The sequence below is a fragment of the Schistocerca serialis genome, chromosome 6 (genome assembly GCF_023864345.2).
Source record: "Schistocerca serialis cubense isolate TAMUIC-IGC-003099 chromosome 6, iqSchSeri2.2, whole genome shotgun sequence".
Taxonomy (NCBI): domain Eukaryota; kingdom Metazoa; phylum Arthropoda; class Insecta; order Orthoptera; family Acrididae; genus Schistocerca; species Schistocerca serialis.
The window spans coordinates 547,586,467-547,607,229 of NC_064643.1; the positions used below are offsets into that span (position 1 = coordinate 547,586,467).

The 20,763-nt window shown below is 44.4% G+C and overlaps 1 protein-coding gene across 1 annotated transcript in view; it reads right to left on the bottom strand.

Moving 5' to 3' along the window:
* The window catches only part of LOC126484207 (uncharacterized), a 129,390-nt gene that overhangs the window by 57,433 nt on the left and 51,194 nt on the right, over positions 1-20,763 (bottom strand). The window contains exons 2-3 of the mRNA XM_050107620.1: positions 5,300-5,501; positions 5,062-5,221 (exon numbers count right to left, since the gene is read on the bottom strand). Of these exons, the coding sequence (XP_049963577.1) occupies positions 5,062-5,221; positions 5,300-5,501 (362 nt within the window). The remainder of the gene's footprint in view (positions 1-5,061; positions 5,222-5,299; positions 5,502-20,763) is intronic.

Below are 20,763 nucleotides of genomic sequence, written 5' to 3' on the forward strand. Positions count from 1 at the left end.
AACAAAGAGTGCAGGAACAGCGACATATTGTAGAAGTGGTGCAGCGTAGCCCTGCCACCAGCACACGGCTACTTCCGACACTAATTTTATCGTGGTCCATCGAACACGTGTATGGCGAAAAACTTGTACCCATTTCACACATATCGTGACCACAATCTTCATACTGGCGACAATACGACATTTCTTTAATTTTGTCTCTGATTGAATAACAATCAATTGTTTCCATTGACACTGTACACAGATGAATCCACGTTTACACGGAAGGAGATCAACAGCACATGTAATAATCATCGACGGTGGCGGGAGAATCTACACGCTGCGGTGAAACCAATTTCATTTTTCGATCAGTGTTTGGTGCGGCATTATCGGTAGCATGTTGCTAGGTCTAGTCATTTTAGAAGAGTGAATGTCAGTGGATCTCCCCATATGGGGCCCAGGTCATCACAAGAAAGCTTCCCTCAACGTATCTCCTCGCCTTAGAAGCTCCCCTTACCGCATCACGTATCTGCAAGGACACTATAATCCGATTAAAATTACTTGATAGCTGACGTCTGTAACTTGCCGCTACAGCGTTGCCACTTTGGCTGTGGGCTACATCTCGATTATAGGCGACACACTAACACGGCGGGTCACTTCACAAATACTGTTAATGTGTAACGCGGACCCATGTTGGAACTGGCCACTGCAAGGTGTATCGGAAATGCGAAATGTTTTGTCAACATCTGAATTTAAGTGCCTAATGATTGAACGCGATTTCCAGACATGAATTTAAACTCATGTCCTGATGTAACCACAACCTCGTGACGTGCAATATATCCGAAGAAACGGCGCTCAACAATCTGCGGCAGAAAAAATTCGCGATCGCTATGTTACGGCGATTAAAGCTAACCTTAACGAGCAAACTAAAAAAATTAAAAAAAAATTGAAAATAAATTTCAACCTTAAAAGCAAACTAATTTTTACCATCATTGGTTACCTGAAACTATCCTCACACTGGCTACAGTAGCTGCCACGGTACCAACCCGATGAGCAGTCCTCATTGTCACTTGGTTGCAGACTATAGGCAGACTACAGGCACATTCCGAACGAAAAAAGAGTGATAGGAAGAAAAGTAAGAGCAAATAAGGTCAAAACGATTATGAAAATGACGTGGTAAAGAATTAAAAATCAGAAGAATTACATTTAAATCAATTAACCGAACAAAAATAATAAACTTTTTTGAATAGATTTAGAACTTTAAAAGATACCATATATTTGACGAGATTCGAACCTACGATCTTCTACACGACAGGATTATACACTAAGTACTGCACTACGTAACAACACTGTATGACTGTTGTGACTGTTGCAATAATGAATTGCAGTCTTCAACATTCGGCTTCATGGAATGTTGGTCGAAGCTTACCTATTGCAGGTCGATCTCTGTAATTATGATAACAGTATATATGACGCTGAATCGAATCTTGTGTGGAAATACCCAATACTGTTAGGTTAGTGCTGTGTATGAAACGTGTGTCATTCATTAGCAGCATTGTGTTGCTGTGTGTGTGTGTGTGTGTGTGTCTGTGTGTGTTTTTGCTGTGGTTTTTATGCGTGATGAAATACGAAATAAAAATACCAGACCCACGATTCGGACCAAGCGACGTGGCGCAGTGGCTAGTACATTGGACCCGCATTCGGGAGGACTACGGTTCAATTCCGCCTCCGGCCATCCTGATTTAGGTTTTCCGTGATTTCCCTAAATCGCTTTGGGCAAATTCCGTGATAGTTCTTGTGGTGTCACCGCAAGGCACCACACTTGCTGGGTTGTAGGCTTCAAATCGGCAGTCTGTCAGTACACCTCGGACCCGTGAGTCGCCACTGTCGACGCTAGCAGACCGAGCGCCGCCACTCGGCTGGTCTTACGCGACAAGCTAGCGCACTGGCCAGTTCTACAGCATACTTTAATAGGAATGGTTTACTTGTCATAGCTTCAGATATCTCATTTGCAGAGACGCTAGTTAGCATAGCCTTCAGCTAAGTTAGTAGCTACGACCTAGCCAGGTGGCACATACAGTTTATGCATTGACAATTGATCTACATCAGTGAAGCAATCAGAACTGTAAAGAAGCAATCGCACTTCAGTCTATAACTGCACTTGTAAATATTATTGTACCAAGTCAAGATCGACGTTCGCCTCTGATGCTGAATTAAAGCTAAGTACACTCCTGGAAATTGAAATAAGGACACCGTGAATTCATTGTCCCAGGAAGGGGAAACTTTATTGACACATTCCTGGGGTCAGATACATCACATGATCACACTGACAGAACCACAGGCACATAGACACAGGCAACAGAGCATGCACAATGTTGGCATTAGTACAGTGTATATCCACCTTTCGCAGCAATGCAGGCTGCTATTCTCCCATGGAGACGATCGTAGAGATGCTGGATGTAGTCCTGTGGAACGGCTTGCCATGCCATTTCCACCTGGCGCCTCAGTTGGACCAGCGTTCGTGCTGGACGTGCAGACCGCGTGAGACGACGCTTCATCCAGTCCCAAACATGCTCAATGGGGGACAGATCCGGAGATCTTGCAGGCCAGGGTAGTTGACTTACACCTTCTAGAGCACCTTGGGTGGCACGGGATACATGCGGACGTACATTGTCCTGTTGGAACAGCAAGTTCCCTTGCCGGTCTAGGAATGGTAGAACGATGGGTTCGATGACGGTTTGGATGTACCGTGCACTATTCAGTGTCCCCTCGACGATCACCAGTGGTGTACGGCCAGTGTAGGAGATCGCTCCTCACACCATGATTCCGGATGTTGGCCCTGTGTGCCTCGGTCGTATGCAGTCCTGATTGTGGCGCTCACCTGCACAGCGCCAAACACGCATACGACCATCATTGGCACCAAGGCAGAAGCGACTCTCATCGCTGAAGACGACACGTCTCCATTCGTCCCTCCATTCACGCCTGTCGCGACACCACTGGAGGCGGGCTGCACGATGTTGGGGCGTGAGCGGAAGACAGCCTAACGGTGTGCGGGACCGTAGCCCAGCTTCATGGAGACGGTTGCGAATGGTCCTCGCCGATACCCCAGGAGCAACAGTGTCCCTAATTTGCTGGGAAGTGGCGGTGCGGTCCCCTACGGCACTGCGTAGGATCCTACGGTCTTGGCGTGCATCCGTGCGTCGCTGCGGTCCGGTCCCAGGTCGACGGGCACGTGCACCTTCCGCCGACCACTGGCAACAACATCGATGTACTGTGGAGACCTCACGCCCCACGTGTTGAGCAATTTGGCGGTACGTCCACCCGGCCTCCCCATGCCCACTATACGCCCTCGCTCAAAGTCCGTCAACTGCACATACGGTTCACGTCCACGCTGTCGCGGCATGCTACCAATACGGTTCACGTCCACGCTGTCGCGGCATGCTACCAGTGTTAAAGACTGCGATGGAGCTCCGTATGCCACGGCAAACTGGCTGACACTGACGGCGGCGGTGCACAAATGCTGCGCAGCTAGCGCCATTCGACGGCCAACACCGCAGTTCCTGGTGTGTCCGCTGTGCCGTGCGTGTGATCATTGCTTGTACAGCCCTCTCGCAGTGTCCGGAGCAAGTATGGTGGGTCTGACACACCGGTGTCAATGTGTTCTTTTTTCCATTTCCAGGAGTGTATTTAACTGTATTCCTGTCTATTACTTTCTAATCACCTAAGATGTTCCAGATACATTCCGTCAAGTATAGTTCATTGATCCTCACGCCATCCTACGTGATCAACGTGTGCAATTAATGGCCACAACTCGTGATAAGACTAAGAGTCAAATTGCGTGACTCAGCCGGGTCACCCTTTTTCCATTAGCCCCATAGTTCCGCCTCATGCATAACAGTTCCTTTGAAAGGGCACGGCCGACTTCATTTCCCATCCTTCCCTAATCCGGTGGGACCGATGACCTCGCTGTTTGGTCCCCTCCCCCAAATCAATCAACCCATGATTTGGAATCGAAGCAAGCCATGAAGGAATGGCAGGCAAGGAATTCGAAGTGAAGTGAACAGTTGTTGCGGCAATTTGGCAACGGCGAGCGGTTTGGGCGTGCGGTGAAGGAAACTAAGTATAACGCGTGAAGTGTCAACAACCAAATGGTTCAAATGACTCTGATAACTATGCGACTTAACATACGAGGTCAGCAGTCCCCTAGACTTAGAACTACTTGTACCGAACTAACCTAAGGACATTACACACATCTATGCCCAAGGCAGGATTCGAACCTGCGACCGTAGCAGCAGCGGCGGTTCCGGACTGAAGGGCCTAGAACCTCTCGGCCACAACGGCCGGCTTGTCAACTATCAAGTAATTTTAATCGGACTACAGGCGGTATTCAATCTCGCGTTGTGCAGTGGTCATAATGTTTTGGCTCATCATTAGGGGTAAGTAAGTAACTACTGTGAAAGTTCCTGGCAGATTAAAACTGTGTGCTGGACCGAGACTCGAACTCGGGACCTTTGCCTTTCGCGGGCAAGTGCTCTCTACCAACTGAGCTACCCAAGCACGACTCACGCCCCGTCCTCACAGCTTCACTTCCGCCATTACCTCCTCTCCTACCTTCCAAACTTTACAGAAGCTCTCCTGCGAACCATGCAGGACTGGCACTCCTGAAAGAAAGGCTATTGCGGAGACATGGCTTAGCCACAGCCTAGGGGATGTTTCCAGAATGAGATTTTCACTCTGCAGAGGAGTGTGCACTGATATGAAACTTCCTGGCAGATTAAAACTGTGTGCTGGACCGAGACACGAACTCGGGACCATTGCCTGCATGGCTCGCAGGAGAGATTCTGTAAAGTTTGGAAGGTAGGAGACGAGGTACTGGCGGAAGTGAAGCTGTGAGGGCGGTTGTGTGTCGTGCCTGGGTAGCTCAGTTGGAAGAGCACTTGCCCGCGAAAGGCAAAGGTCCCGAGTTCGAGTCTCGGTCCGGCACACAGTTTTAATCTGCCAGGAAGTTTCATATCAGCGCACACTCCGCTGCAGAGTGAAAATCTCGTTCTGAAGTAACTACTGTGTTTTGTTTTGTGCGCTTACCGAATGGCCATGCGGAGGATCTCGTTCTTGGAGAGCTTCTTGTCGGGCGGGTGCGTGGGCACGAGCTTGCGCAGCTCCGCGAAGGCGCCGCTGACGTTCTGCTGGCGCCAGCGCTCGCGGCTGTTGGTGAACATCTTGCGCACGGCGACGCCGCCGCCGCCGCCGCGCGCCGGCCCGCAGCCGCCCACGCCGCCCCCGAGCGCGGCCAGCCCGGCGCCGCCCACCGCCGCCTCCTCGGACGCGTCCTCCGAGTCGGCCAGCGACAGCTCGTCGGACAGGGCGTCGTCCTCGGACGGGCAGCGGCGCGACCCCGACGCCGAGGCGGACGCCGACGCCTCGCCGCCCGGCGACGACGTCGTGCTGTGGTCCGTGGCGTCGCCGTCGCCGTCGCCGTCCCACTCCACCTCGAACAGGCAGGCAGGCGGCAAGGTGATGGGCGGCTGCAACAACCGCCGACACGTCGCCCGGCGCAGGCTGGCGCGCTCGCATGTCAGCCGGCGCCGCCACCGCAGTCCGCTGACTTGCCGGTCGCGGCGCCCGTATGTTGCTGACATGTCAGCCGAGGTATTGCACACTGCTGTTCTTCGTATTCATTGAGGTACCCACAAAGTGCAGACATGCTTGAGGTACCCACAAAAAGATGACATTTGACTAAAGGACACCTGTATAAACAGTGTGTCCAACTTCCGTTAGGACTTTAGCTACGAAAAATAAAAGTCGTGGATTACACTGACGAGCCAAAAATATTATGACCACTCCCCACTGCGAGGTTGAATGCCTTCTGGTGTTGTTGCGGGCACGTAACGCATTAACGAAAGAATGTCAGCGGAAGAGAGACGAATGGGCAATCATTATTGTGAAGATACGGGCCACAAATGCGGAAATCCACTGATACAACCGGTTTTGACAAAGGGGACATTATTACGAGGGTAATCCCAAAAGTAAGGTCTCCTATTATTTTATAAGTACATGTTGTTGTTGTTGTGCTCTTCAGTCCAGACACTGGTCTGATGCAGCTGTCCATGCTACTCTATCCTGTGAAGGTTCTTCACCTCCCAGTACCTTCTGCAACCAACAACCTTCTGAATCTGTTTAGTGTATTCATCTCATGGTCTCCCTCTACGATTTTTACCCTCCACGCTGCCCTCCAATACTAAATTGGTGATCCCTTGATGTCTCAGAACATGTCCTACCAACCGAGCCCTTCTTCTAGTCAAGTTGTGCCACGTATTTCTCTTCTCTCCAATTCTATTCAGTACCACCTCATTAGTTATGTGATCTACGCATCTAATCTTCAGCATTCTTCTGTAGCACTACATCTCTAAACCTTCTATTCTCTTCTTGTCCAAACTATTTATCGTCCACGTTTCACTTCCATACACGGCTACACTCCATACAAATACTTTCAGAAACGACTTCCTGCCACTTAAATCTAAACTAGATGTTAACAAATTTCTCTTCTTCAGAAACGTTTTCCTTGCCATTGCCAGTCTACATTTTATATCCTCTCTACTTCGACCGTCATCAGTTATTTTGCTCCCCAAATAGCAAAACCCGTTTACTACTTTAAGCGTCTCATTCCCTAATCTAATTCCCGCAGCATCACCCGATTTAATTCGTCTACATTCCATTATCTTCGTTTTGCTTTTGTTGATGTTCATCTTATAACCTCCTTTCAAGACACGTCCATTGCGTTCAGCTGCTCTTCCAGGTCCTTTGCTGTCTCTGACAAAATTACGATGTCATCGGCGAACCTCAAAGTTTTTATTTCTTCTCCATGGATTTTAATTCCAGCAGCGAATTTTTCTTTTGTTTCCTTTACTGCTTGCTCAATATACAGATTAAATAACATCGGGCGGAGGCTACAACCCTTTCTCACTCGCTTCCCAACCACTGCTTCCCTTTCATACCCCTCAACTCTTATAACTGCCGTCTGGTTTCTGTACAATTTGGAAATAGCCTCTCGCTCCATGTATTTTACCCCTGCCACCTTCAGAATTTAAAGAGTATTCCAGTTAACATTGTCAAAAGCTTTCTTTAAGTCTACAAATGTTAGAAACGTAAGTTTGCCTTTCCTTAATCTATTTTCTAAGTTAAGTCGTAGGGTCAGTATTGCCTTACGTGTCCCAACATTTCTTCGGAATCCAAACTGATCTTCCCCGAGGTCGGCTTCTACCAGTTTTTCCAGTCGTCTGTAAAGAATTCGTGTTGGTATTTTGCAGCCGTGGCTTTTTAAACTGATAGTTCGATAATTTCACATCTTTCCACACCTGCTTGCTTTGGGGTTGGAATTATTGTAAGTACATAGACCTGTTTATTTCTACAATGGTTTACATCAGTTTACAGCTCGATCACTTAGCTATTTTTCGATATAATCACCATTTCTGTTGATTCAGTTTGTAGAGCCTGTGGCAGTTTTTGTACGCCCATGTCATTCCAGCTCGCCGCCATGCTGTTCAGAAAGTTATGAACCTCTTCTTTCACCTCGTCGTCGGAGCTGAATCACTGGGACCTCAATTATCACTGACAGGTACTGTGAGTCTCTGAAAAAACTCAAACGGGAAATTCAGAACCGGAGAAGAGGAATGTTGAGCAAGGGCGTACACATTCTCCATGATAACGCTCGAACACACATCTCCCGGCAAACCGTTGTTCTCCTGCAACAGTTTCAATGGAACATAATCACCCACCCACCCTATAGTCCTTGGCGCCCAGTGACCATCACCTGTTCCCTAGGTTAAAAGAACATTTGGCTGGAAAGCGATTCAGCCCCGCGGATGGTGGGGGTCCCGGGTTCGAGTCTCGGTCCGGCGCACAGTTTTGGTCTGCCAGGAAGTTTCATGTCAACGCACACTCCGCTGCAGAGTGAAAATCTCATTCTGAAAGAAGAGGTTCATAACTTTCTGAACAGTATGGCGGCGAGCTGGTATGACATGGGCATACAAAAATTGCCAAAGCGTCTACGAAAATGCATCGACGGAAATTGTGATTATGTCAAAAAAAATAGCTAAATGTGCAAGCTGTAAACTGATGTAAACCATTGTAGAAATAAACAGGTCTATGTACTTATAAAAAAATAGGAAACCTTACTTTTGGGATTACCCTCGTATGAGCCTATGGCTGGAAACGAGAATCTAATGGCGAGGCTGGTCGACTGTTGGTGTACTACTGTCGTGAGCACTTGTGGAAAGTGGTTTCAGGATGATGAAGTAACGAGTAAGCCGTACGGTATTCGACTACCTCGTCTCATCACAAAACGTAGAAGTCGGAGGATCCCACACTGTGTAATTCAGGATAGGTTCTGATCTGTGGCGGATCTGACGACAGAGTACAATGCTGGTGCAAACACTAGTGTTTTGCAGTACACTGTTCAAAGGCCACTGTTGAACATTGAGCTCCTCAGCAGTCGACCCTTAAGTGTCCCTGTGTTGAGCCAACGACATCGTCAGTTATGATTGCAGTGGGCACAGCATCACTGAGTTTTCACCGTGGATCAATGGAAAGGTGTAGCCTGTCGAATGAATCTCGTTTCTTGTTGCACCGCGTCGATGACTGGATCCTTACACACTGTCTTCCAGGGCGAATGGCTGCACAAAACACGCGCAGCGCCACAGATGCAGGTAGAGAGGGCAGACATACGCTATAGTCTCCCCTGTTGCGATGGCATCTTCCAGCAGGCTAGCTGTCAGTGTTCCAAGGTCAGAACCGTGGTACAGTGGTTTGAGGGGCATTATAGTGAACTCACATTGATTTCTTGGCCAGCAAATGTGCCTGATCTGTACCAATTGGAACACATATCGGGCTCCAGCTGTATGCCCGTAAACCACCATCCCGTAATTTGATGGAATTGCTTCAAGTGTGCGTCGACATCTCGTGTCACATACTTCTGGGATCCTTTCGAGGACTTGTAGAACCCATGCCAAGAAGAATTTCTGTTCTACTGTGTTTGAGATGTCAACAACACACTATTAGACAGGTGGTCATAATGTTTTGGCTCATCAGTATACGTTAACAAAATAACTGTATTTATTTAAAACAGTTTCCCCTTTAAACTATACACACCTAAAATCGTTTGAAAAGCGTTTCGAAACACTCTATAGCCATTCCTGTTTTTTTTTTTTTTTTTTTGTACCGTCGTTACAAGTACAAGAAAATATGTGTTTTTCTCACCAGATACGTTTAGTTTATCGAAGTAAAGCATCATCAGTGGTCTGTAATTAAAGATAGTCACAATTTGATTTGTTTTCTTAGATCGAAAAAACAGTTCGTTAGCAATTTGTTTGTTTTTACTTACAGTGACTTCTGTTTGGTTTTTCGCCTGCATCAGGAAACGCCACACGTGTTTGGTTTCTTTCTTCATTAGACTCTGATGCTTGTGATACAATTTTTCACTGCTTTGAGAAACTATGCATTTTTTACGCTTTGTTCACTGTTTCTCTGTGTACTTTTAAGTATGTACTGTGTTTTGTAGTGTTGTCACACTTCAAAGCACATCACAGAACTGAAACCAAAACCAGACAGATACCAACAATCTGGTGTGTTTTAGCTCAATTGCCGAGATTATGAAAAAATATGCATTGAGATGACTGGCAGAACATTTGACAAGATATGAAAAACACGTCAGAGCATTGAAATACAATATAAACCATTAAATATTTGCAGAAAATCTAAAACAGAAATACCATAGACCAAGTACTGTGGAAAAAGATATGAACATCATAACAAGCAGTGAAGACAGACACGTCCTCCTTTTCCAAGAAAATTTTCACATACACAAAGCATTAACACAAAGTAAACAGTCGCACAATGACCAAACAAATATTGGAAACCAGACACTATATAAAATAATTGAAGAAATAAAATGAGAAAGAAAAGGCTCTTTCTACCATTCACCATCTCCCATTCAACCCTCCCCCCCCCCCCCCCGCCCCCCCATTTCATTTCACTTCTAGCTCATTACCTTTTGATCCAATTCATTCACCATCACACTACCATGCACTTATATCCAATCATCTTTGCTTCTCGCTCCTCCACCTATTCACCGACCATCACCATTATTAAGTATATAAAAACACAGCAACATAATTAAATAGAAGAACACTTGTATAATTAATTATAGAGAAAAAGAAAAAAGTATAGGTCAAAGACAGACTAGTGGCGACGTTGGCAGCACTACAAAACACAATACTCTCTTAGAAGTATACAAATATACAGTGAACAGTGGTGTACCGAAAAGTGTGCTGTGTGAACGTAAAATATGCTTAGTTCTGTAAGGCAGCGAAAAATTAGACCACAAGTATCATTGCCTAATGAAGAAAGAAGCCAAAGAGCAGATAGCATTCCCTCATGTAGGCGAAAAGCCAAGGACAAATTACCGTAAGTAAAATCGAACAAAGTGTTAACAAATTATTTTTCGACCTAAAAAACAAACCAGATTGTAAGTATCTTAAATTGCAGACGGCTGATGATGGTTTACTTCACTAAAGTGAAGCGCGTCTGGAGAGAAAAAAACATATTTTGTTATAGTTGTAACGACGGAAGAAAAATCCTCAGGAGTTGTAAAGCAACTACAGACAATATGGCCACACAAATGAAAACCATAGCACTTTTTGGAGTTGCATTTAGTGTTGCAGTACAGTTTTCTTGGATGTACTCAACTGCATCGTAATTCTGTCCCTTATTGCCACATTCAGTTCGGGGAACGACCAGAAGTCGGCTGGGAGCCACTACAGCGAATAAAACGGGTGATCCTGGACTGTGATCCATTTGCTGGCCAAAAACTCCTACACAGTCTTCACTTTGCGGGCTGGGTCATTGTCGTGGAGGAGCGACCAGGAATCTGTCTCTCGGTACTCGGGTCGAATTCGATGAATTCTCGCTCAGAAAGAAGACTCAAAAAGTGGATGTTGGCTCACTGCTCCACCGCCGTTCTCCGACGTGTCAGACACGTACTGCTACATCTACGGTCAGGACGCCTACTGCTGTGACCCTCTACAAGGTTGTTAAAACTTCGTAGATCGTAACGCCGAAACTCACCCCGAGATGGCATTGCAGTTCGGAATTTCATACAAGCAGTCCTAACGGAACTGGGACACACTTTGTATTTCGGACATTCTCTTCATTTGGTCACCGCAGCCGTATACTAGCTGAAGGACATTGCAAATATTCGATCTCACCTGTTGTTTAGCTTTATTTACCTGATTTAACCCCACACGATTGACCGATTTCAGCCATTCAGGCAATTCACAACTGCTTACAGCGCCTATTATGTCTAAGAACGACGTATTACATATATTATTCCAAGGTTTTGCTTCCATCGACACTTCATTAACTCCTGATATTTACATCACGACGAGCTCCATTGAACAACTTCTGTCATTTTCAAGTGCTCCTGCAATAACACTTAAACAAAAAAGTTCAAATGTGTGTGAATTCCTAAGGGACCAAACTGCTGAGGTCATTGGTACCTCGTCTTATACACTACTTAAACTAACTTATGCTAAGAGCAACACACACACCCATGCCCGAGGGAGGACTCGAACTTGTGGGGGAAGGGGCCGCAATAATAGTACTTTTTTATTATTATACGATAAAATTTTACTGAAACGTATGTGTTAGTAGTCGTTTGTCTACAATATGTACCACAATACGTTGTGCTAGAAGAGTATACGGCTTATGTCTTTGCTAATGGTTGTTTCCTTTATATTTCAATATAATGTAATTTAGAAGTAAGTGGCTTACGTGTATGTTAGTAGTTGTTTGCTTTATGACTCAAATGTTATGACGTAATTCAATATTGCATTCTGGAGCGTCTGCAGAAAAAAGCAGACAAAAATAGAAAATACAGAAAAATTCTACATGGGATACCCAAAGGACATACAGTGAATATCCTGGAAGAAATGGAAATTTACACACACACACACACACACACACACACACACACACACACACACACACACACACACACACACACACAAACACACACACGGAGAGAGAGAGAGAAGGCAGAATTAACACGTAAAAAAATCTAGAAAATTTGTTAATATCCTAAAATGAAAAGGATAAATTTTCAACAGTTCACAACATAAAAAACAATAGGATACTCACCTCTACTATCTTTGCACGAGGAACAAAAAATTACAGATATACTGTCTTTGTAATGTACTTCTTATCACTGATTTCCCACCAGTAAAATTCATTCTCAAGATATCAGCCCCACTGGACAAAGTCTACAAACATAAGCAAGTGCTATTGTAAATGTGATCACAAACAGTTATACGTGCTGTTGTGTTAAAGCTGATTACACGCAAATAGCACAAAAACTGACACACAATTAAAAAGAGACTCTAAGACGCAATATTGTAATACTCATCCTAACTCCTGAGATGTAAAGCAGACAGCTACTAACGTATACGTAAACCATACGCTTTCAAATTATATTGAAACATAAACTTAACAACCATTAACATAGACAAAAAAATGGTTCAAATGGTTCTGAGCACTATGCGACTTAACTTCTGAGGTCATCAGTCGCCTAGAACTTAGAACTAATTAAACCTAACTAACCTAAGAACATCACACACATCCATGCCCGAGGCAGAATTCGAACCTGCGACCGTAGCGGTCGCTCGGCTCCAGACTGTAGCGCCTAGAACCGCACGGCCACTCTGCCGGCTAACATAGACATAAACCATATACTCTCATAGCTGAACATATTGTCGTATACATTGTAGAACAAAGAATTACTAACATAGACGTAAACAATATACCTTTATCGCCTAATATTACAAAAAATTGTACTACCATTGTAGATCTACCTGAAAATGAAAAAAATTGCCGAAATGAGCTCGTAGTGGTCTAAATCTGATTAAGTGAAGTGTCAATTGCAGCAAAAACGTGGAAGAATATGCGAAACATGTCATTCTCAAGTGCTGTAGGTGTCAACACGTCTTAATATGTAAAAGTATCCGATTATTTAGCGGCGGACAAGACGGTAGCTTTTAAGAACGACAGTGAGTATTTATAACGTCTAGCAACGTGACAATAGTTTCTTTGATGGCTTACTGTGTTCAGTAAACATGCTGCCTTAAATTTGGCGCTTGTACGAATATGTGCTCGCTTTCAGAGTTGCCATATCCACTGCTAAATAACCAGATGTATTGCGATAGGTTGTGACCTGCTAGCTGCCTAGCTAGCACTGCAGAACTGTGCTGGGGAAACACCCCCGAAGACAATCAGTACGTGAGGAAGCATTACATCAGCATGCATGGGAGGCAAAGCAATAACTGCTGCGAACTCCATCACACATCGGAGGACAAGTTATCTCCGTGAAGATCCACGCGAGATAGGCTGTGCACCTATAGCACTTAAGAATAGCTTGTAAGAGCGAAATTGGCCAACCGTGTGAAATTAAAGAAAGTAAATACTTCTAAACAGCAACAGAGGTGGAGGCTTCACAGTGTCCTTATTTCCGACGTGTTAACTAAGATGCAAGCAAATCGTGACATGGTAAATGACTATCTGCACATTGTTGACAAGTTAACCATCGTATCTGCGTATTGCCGACATGTTAACTTGGGTGCAGATAGAAGCTGACAACTGGAGTATTCTCACAGTGCTGGTAAGATGGTTCAAATGGCTCTGAGCACTATGGGACTTAACTTCTAAGGTCATCAGTCCCCTAGAACTTAGAACTACTTAAACCTAACTAACCTAAGGACATCACACACATCCATGCCCGAGGCAGGATTCGAACCTGCGACCGTAGCGGCCGCGCGGTTCCAGACTGTAGCGCCTTTAACCGCTTGGCCACCACGGCCGGCGAGTGCTGGTAAGTTAGCTGGGATATATACAGAATGTTGCCGTATTATCTGAGATACCTGCATATGGCTGACATATTATTATACATTTCTTCAGATTGCTGCTGTTTTGCCTGGGATATTTCTATATTCACTGAAAATTAATATGTCAGCTTCGGTACGTGTGCATTACTGAATTTTTAAGTATAATTATCTGCATATTTCTAACATGTTAACTGAAGCATCTGCATATTGCAGACATGTTGGCCTAAATACCCAAAGAGTATGGCCTGTTAACCGAGGTACTGACATATTAACCATTACAATTGCATATTTCTGATATGTTAGCTGAGCTAACTGCAGAGTATTACGTTAATTGACATACTCACATATTGCTGGCATGTTAGCTGAGGTGCACCTAAAGAGTTTACCCCTTAGTTGGGGCACACACCGAGTGCTGATATGTTAGGCACCTGAACGTAGGTGAAATGTTATGTGAGGTGTCTGCCCATAAATTGCACACCTAGCGAAGTGGCACTCAGGAAGACGGCAGTTCAAATCCCTGTCCAGCCTTACAAGTTTTGATTATCTACTGTTGCCCGAAACAGATTAAGGCAAATGTCAGGATGCTTCCTTCGAGACGTGGTCGATTCCTTCTCTCTCCTTTCTTTGATCCATGTCTGTGCTCCCCTCGTCGACGATATGTTAAAGCCTAAGTTTCCTTCTTAATTAACGTGCTAACCACAGAGTCCTAACATGTTAGCCAAGCTACCAACACAGCACTGATACTGTATATTTTTCACGCGAATTTCGTTCGCAAGCAGCGTGTTTTTGTCACCTACAAATAGAGATGATTTTTCGCAGCACCCAAATGAAATGTAATTTAGGTAATTTTTAAAAATTGTGTAGAAAATACGGGACCAGTGGGGTTCAAATGTGAAGGAGCATATTTTAATTATAAGAGATATAATTTTTCTCTTCTTTTTAATAAATGGCAACAGGATTCTCCTAATTTTCCGTGGTTTTATGGCGGAGAAAATGTTGCGTTTTTTTCTGGAAGAACGAGAAAAGAGGTCTGTGAGCTTATGGAAAAGTATTTAGCTCTGAGATTATAAAAGGAAGTAGCAGTGAGAACTGAAAAAAATGGTTCAAATGGCTCTGAGCACTATGGGACATAACATCTGAGGTCATCAGTCCCCTAGAACTTAGAACTACTTAAACCTAACTAACCTAAGGACGTCACACACATCCATGCCCGAGGCAGGATTCGAACCTGCGACCGTAGCGTTCGCGCGGATCCAGACTGAAGCGCCTAAAACCGCTCGGCCACTCTGGCCGGCCCATTGAGAACTCAAAAAGGTTTCAAGATAATGTAAATGTATTTCGTTCTAGACGGCAGTACAGTGTAAATTACTTGACATTCTGTCTCTTCATCATCCAAATTGTGGCCTGCTAATTTTTGCTGTGATAGAAGGAAAACAATCTGAAATCGAACCACACTGTAGTTTAAGTTACAGATAGGTGCGTAGCTCGGTGTCCTATACTCAAGTAAGTGAAAGTAAAATATCCATTTCTTGAGACTAGCTGACGTGAGTATGACCTGTATTGTGGCAATGGCAATTCTTCTACGGTAATTCTGGCCTTCCAACATATGATGTGGCAGATGCTAACTAATATGGTTGTCATTGGAAGAAAAGAAGACTGTGGGACTGGCAGCTCTCTTATCTAAAGTCTATGCAAGTCACTATGAAGTCACTTGCAATTAATCCATAGAAATGTACGTAAGACGTATGTATGTAGGTTCCCTATCTCCTCTGGACCGATTTCAACCAAACATGGTTCGCATATCATTTGCAGTTTGGTAAAATCACTGTGAGGGGTGGGGTGGGGGTAAAAAGCGATATATACCACGACATGAGGATACACGTACTTCAGCCATCCAGTATTTGAGAATGAGAGCCCTTAGAGACTTGCAACAAACTTTACACGCAATTTCAAATCTTTAAGAAATTTTTTCTCGCCGATGAACCCCACAAAATGAATTGTCGCTTACTACGCTTTCGCTGTTCTTACAGTGAAACTGCAGCATGAAGCATGACGTTTCAAATTTGTTACATCTATATAGTTAACTGTAGTTGCGATACATTTTGCAGACAGTATTCGCATACGGCACTGAATGTACCAGCGAAAGTATATCATTGTATGACCCTTGGTTCAGGTGACGACGTCAGACAGTGAATGCATGAAAAACTACCGCATCATGCACGACACATGAAATTTATTACTTAATTGCTACTAACTCTTTTCGTAATACGTTTCGCCGACAGTATCCACATATTCCACGGAATGTACAAAGCAAAATTATCATTGTCCGACACATAGTTCAGTAGATATGACATCATAAACACTGAGATGCGTGAGATGCTACCGCATCATGCATGACGTTTTAATTTACTACTTGTTTACTATTAACTGTTCACAACACATTTCGCAGACAGAAGGAACGTATACCACTGGATGTACCTATAAAATTATATCATTGTACAGGACTTAGTTCAGGAGATATGAAGTCAGGGGGGGGGGGGGGAGAAAATGGACAGAGAGAAGGGTAGCAGAGAGAATGGTGTCGTGGGGTTTCCTACCGTGTGGTTTCCTACGAGCAGTGGCCCACTAAACCTGTCAGAGGCCCGGGCCGGCAAAACAAATCGAGGCTTACCTAGCTGCTCCCTCCCACCGTTCCTCACCACACAGGATTTCTCCGAGAGTTTCAAACGGAAGGAAGTCCCACATTGCCTATCATCTTCATTTTGTGTCGTGATAGTTTACAAGGTATAACGTTATTTCACGTAACACTGAAAGTTACTGCTTTCGTAATCTCGTTAATATTATTTAATAGCTATGTTGCCCCTTATACGACAGAAATCATTACATGATTTCTGCTGTTCGAATCTATTATTTATGTTTCGCAACAAAGTCGGCATAGAGCGAGCCTGGTGTATAAAAATGAATTCCTACTCCCAAACCAAGAGGAAGGTCACTGTCTACATAAAACTTCGTTCAGTGCATGGTGGAGGGTACTTTACTTACGGATTTCAACAAAAGCCACAGGGTTTCTCCGATCCTGATGAAATTTTGTACATTTGATCTTCAAAACATTTGGAACCTCACCGTCTACGTGAAATTTCATACTGTGTATGGCGGAGGGTGCCTTGCAACAGAATTACACACCCTTTGACCGGTCAGCTTGGGAGCTGGCTCATGTATGTATGTTTTCGTGGTGAAGGCACTTACACAAGCCAACGTATGCTGGATGGCGGATGGTTGGCCTACTTTTAAATAAATTCAACATCGTCTCGTCAATCAGCATGAAAGTTGGCAGAGTTACGTATGTTTTCATAGACGGGGAAAGAGGAGATGGCATGACGGAGGCGGAGGAGGAGATATACGGAGATAGGAGAACGTGATGGGGGCCGGGGAGGGGGGAAGAGGTGCATCCAGAGAAGTGAGAGAACCGGATTAAAAGAGAGAGGGAGCAGCAGGTAAACAGAGAAAGGGGGAAGGTGATGAATGACTAATGGAACACTGTAATAACTACATAAATTAGGGGTGTTATTGTGAATTTGATGTACTATTAGGAAAAGCGGAGGAGGAGGTGGACAGAGACGGGAAGATGGATGGAGAAGGAGAAGAGGATGGACAGGAGGAGGAAGTGTTGTGAGAGAGGGGGGCAGATGGAGGAGATGGAAAGAGAGACGAATGGGCGAAAGGAAGAGGTGGATAGAGAGACGAGATAGGACTAGATGGACAAGAGAGATGAGGGAAGAGGGGGTGAACTGACATAAAATTGGGATGAATAAATATCCGGGCAACGCCGGGTTTACAGTTAGTAATTAGATAAAGATTTACGCGACAATGGGCGTGTTCATCTGAAAGAAATTACAGAATATTTCCCTATGGTTAGATGCGGAGTATAAGTATCGATAACTAGAGTGTTGTTCTTGATGTCTACAGATGATAAAATTCGTTGCTTAATATAGATGACTCCACCAAAGTTCATCTAGTTGGAATTTCATCTTTATCAAATGAACTACGTAATAATCAGCTGAAAAATGCTCCTGTTGGAGCACAATAAAGGCAAATATGATCGAGTTTAATAGTCTCTGACAGAAAAGTGGGCAACCAGCTATCTGAGTCCTCATTCCGCCTTCCACATCAAAAATTCTGGAAGCTTCACAGGACGAGTGACCATGATATGTAAGAAATTTACCAAATAAAAGTTGTTTTGTTGAGATGAAAATTCAATAAATAGCAGATTGTGTATTAGAACTTTAGAAATACCGTTAAAAGAGTACTTTTGTGAATGAGATCCGCCAAATACAAATAATTAGTTTCATATGACATACATGACCAAACTCTAGAATCGGCAAGTTAACTTTGCGAAATTATTGATGCTGATCGACGACGACACTGTCTGAGAAACGGTGACAGCACCTGCACTGAGGGTGAGCGACTGGGGTAGACAAGCAGTGGGGAGGCTCAGTTCACAAACATCTCGTTAGGGAACAGGTTGCTCTGGACAGCTTCGCTACCTGCTGCACCCTTGTAGGAAACCCCACGATAGGAAACCCCACGTAGCCGAGAGAATGGGGTCTGAGGAGTGGAGGAGGTAGCGAGAGGGGGGGGGGGGGTGCAGATGGACAGAGGGGGATGAAGGAGATGGACTAATAGAAGTTTGGAATAAATACATGCCCGAGCAATGTCGGGTACCCAGATAGTCCAGCATAAACCGCAGAATATCGCGCGATCGTCATGATGCGAACCTTTTCGCACTTGAGAAGGCATTCAGGTGTAAGGTGTCTGTCCTAGCATTTAGGCAAACTAGAAAGCAGCACGAAGCAGGTTAGCCACGAAGATTCCTCAGTAAGACAGAGGTAACCGGATCGAATCCTAGTGGAGGAACAAGTGTTCAACTCAAGCATTTCGGTGCAAGAGAAGGCGAGGTAGTGGTGTCAGAATCGTGGTCATCCGACTTAGGGTCAGTGGTTTGAATTAAATTCTAATCTTCTTCAAAGTGCCTCATAGAGTGGGGGCATGTGACACTGCTGATAGGTCTCCAGCTGTCATTGAGAGACGTTCAGCTCGGCGGCTCTGTTATTGGTATTCGAGAGGAGTAGGCTATATGCTGGTACTGGGTTCCACCCTCTCGCTTCTCTTCATCCATAACGTCACGAATAGACCACCGCATTGCAGAAACACCCATCTCGGTCATCCGCACGACAGTAACACACATTTAACATCTCATGCTAGGTTGACGGAAAGCAACGGCAAACTACCACCACTACGAAATCGCCTAGGCGATGCCGGAGCGACAGTTTAGGCCAGGGTGGCAGGATATGTCAGTGGTGGAGAAGTTACTGTTTGCAAGGGCGTTGTGTGCAGAGCCAATCACAGTGGTCTCGGTTCTGTAATTTAATCAAATCATCAAAGTTAATTTACTCAAGTCATCAAAGAGGTCTATTTCATTACAAAATCGGCCACTCAGTGTCGATTCTCATGTGCGTTTTGTTTGTGATTTACTTTTTGTCAGCGTTTTGTGACTGCCTGATTTTGGGTTGTGTAATTGTAGATGGTGAAGCCAGTATCTGTTGCTGATAGACATGGATTTTCCGAGGCCATGTTGTCTGCGTTTTTGTATTATACAGGTTGTAACGAGTATAAATGCAAATATTTTTAATTATCGTCCGTATTATGTAGACACATCAGTGTGTTGGTTGGTTTTTCTCTGCGTCTAACAGTCTTCTCACAGAGTCTCCACATAATTTACTACCTCATATTCTCTGCACAGTCATAACTGCAAAATTAAAGAGGCTACCACTGTCAGTATAGATTAATTGTTTTGCGTCCACATGTCCCACTTCAGCACCTCTCTGGGGGAAAATCCGCCAACAAGCCTACCATCCGTCTAGAATGTTGCGTAGATTTTTTCTCAAGGCTTATCTTGGAACAAAAAGTTTCCTTTAATTTACTTCAATGGTCACAAACTTTTTGTTAACAGATTACCGGTTTCGGTCTATAATGACCATCATCAGATCTGTTTTATAAAAACAAAGTCCTAATGTACAGCAGCCATAGTGGCATTAGTACATTAGGACTTTGTTTTTATAAAACAGATCTGATGAAGGTCATTATAGACCGAAACCGTGAAAGGTCTCTGTTGGATTCCTTTAGTGTTAATTTCTTAAATCTGTTGTCATTTACAGCATAAATTCCACTTCTAAATTTACTGCGGTGTTTCTGACTCTATCTGGGAGGAGACAGAGCAGTGGAACGTGTTACTTTTACACATAAACAAGAACGATCTGTCACACTACTACACTTTAAAACACAGTTTATATGTAATTCATGTCACACAGCCTCATATGAAACATACATGCGCTTTCTTGTATATAGTGTATATGATAAGATACTGTCATCCCCCTTCCCTTTTGTGTGAGAACAGTAGGACCAACGTCGGAACAGGTAGCTACGCCTTCTAAAAGCAAAGAGGTTTCTATTCTTAGTATGGTCCTGTCCGTCCCTTGTCATGTTGGTATAGGAAGCTACCTCTCTGGTCACTTCCGTATGTATTTTTGAAGCACCCTCGGTAGGGGCCCACGCCAGTCTGTCCGCGGCGAGCGTCTGAAGTGGTAAGATCTCTGGCTAAATGCGTCTCTGCTAAGTCTGTAGGACAATGGATTTCTTAAGTTCAGCCTAACTCAAAATTTAATCACCTTCATTTCATGTTTAGATCTAAAATATCTTATGTTGTCTTAAATTGCAAAGCAGTGTGATTAGACTGTGAAGTTCAGAATATCTTCCAGTAGTTGCATTGTCACTACATTGTGAGTAAAGTGGAACCATGTGT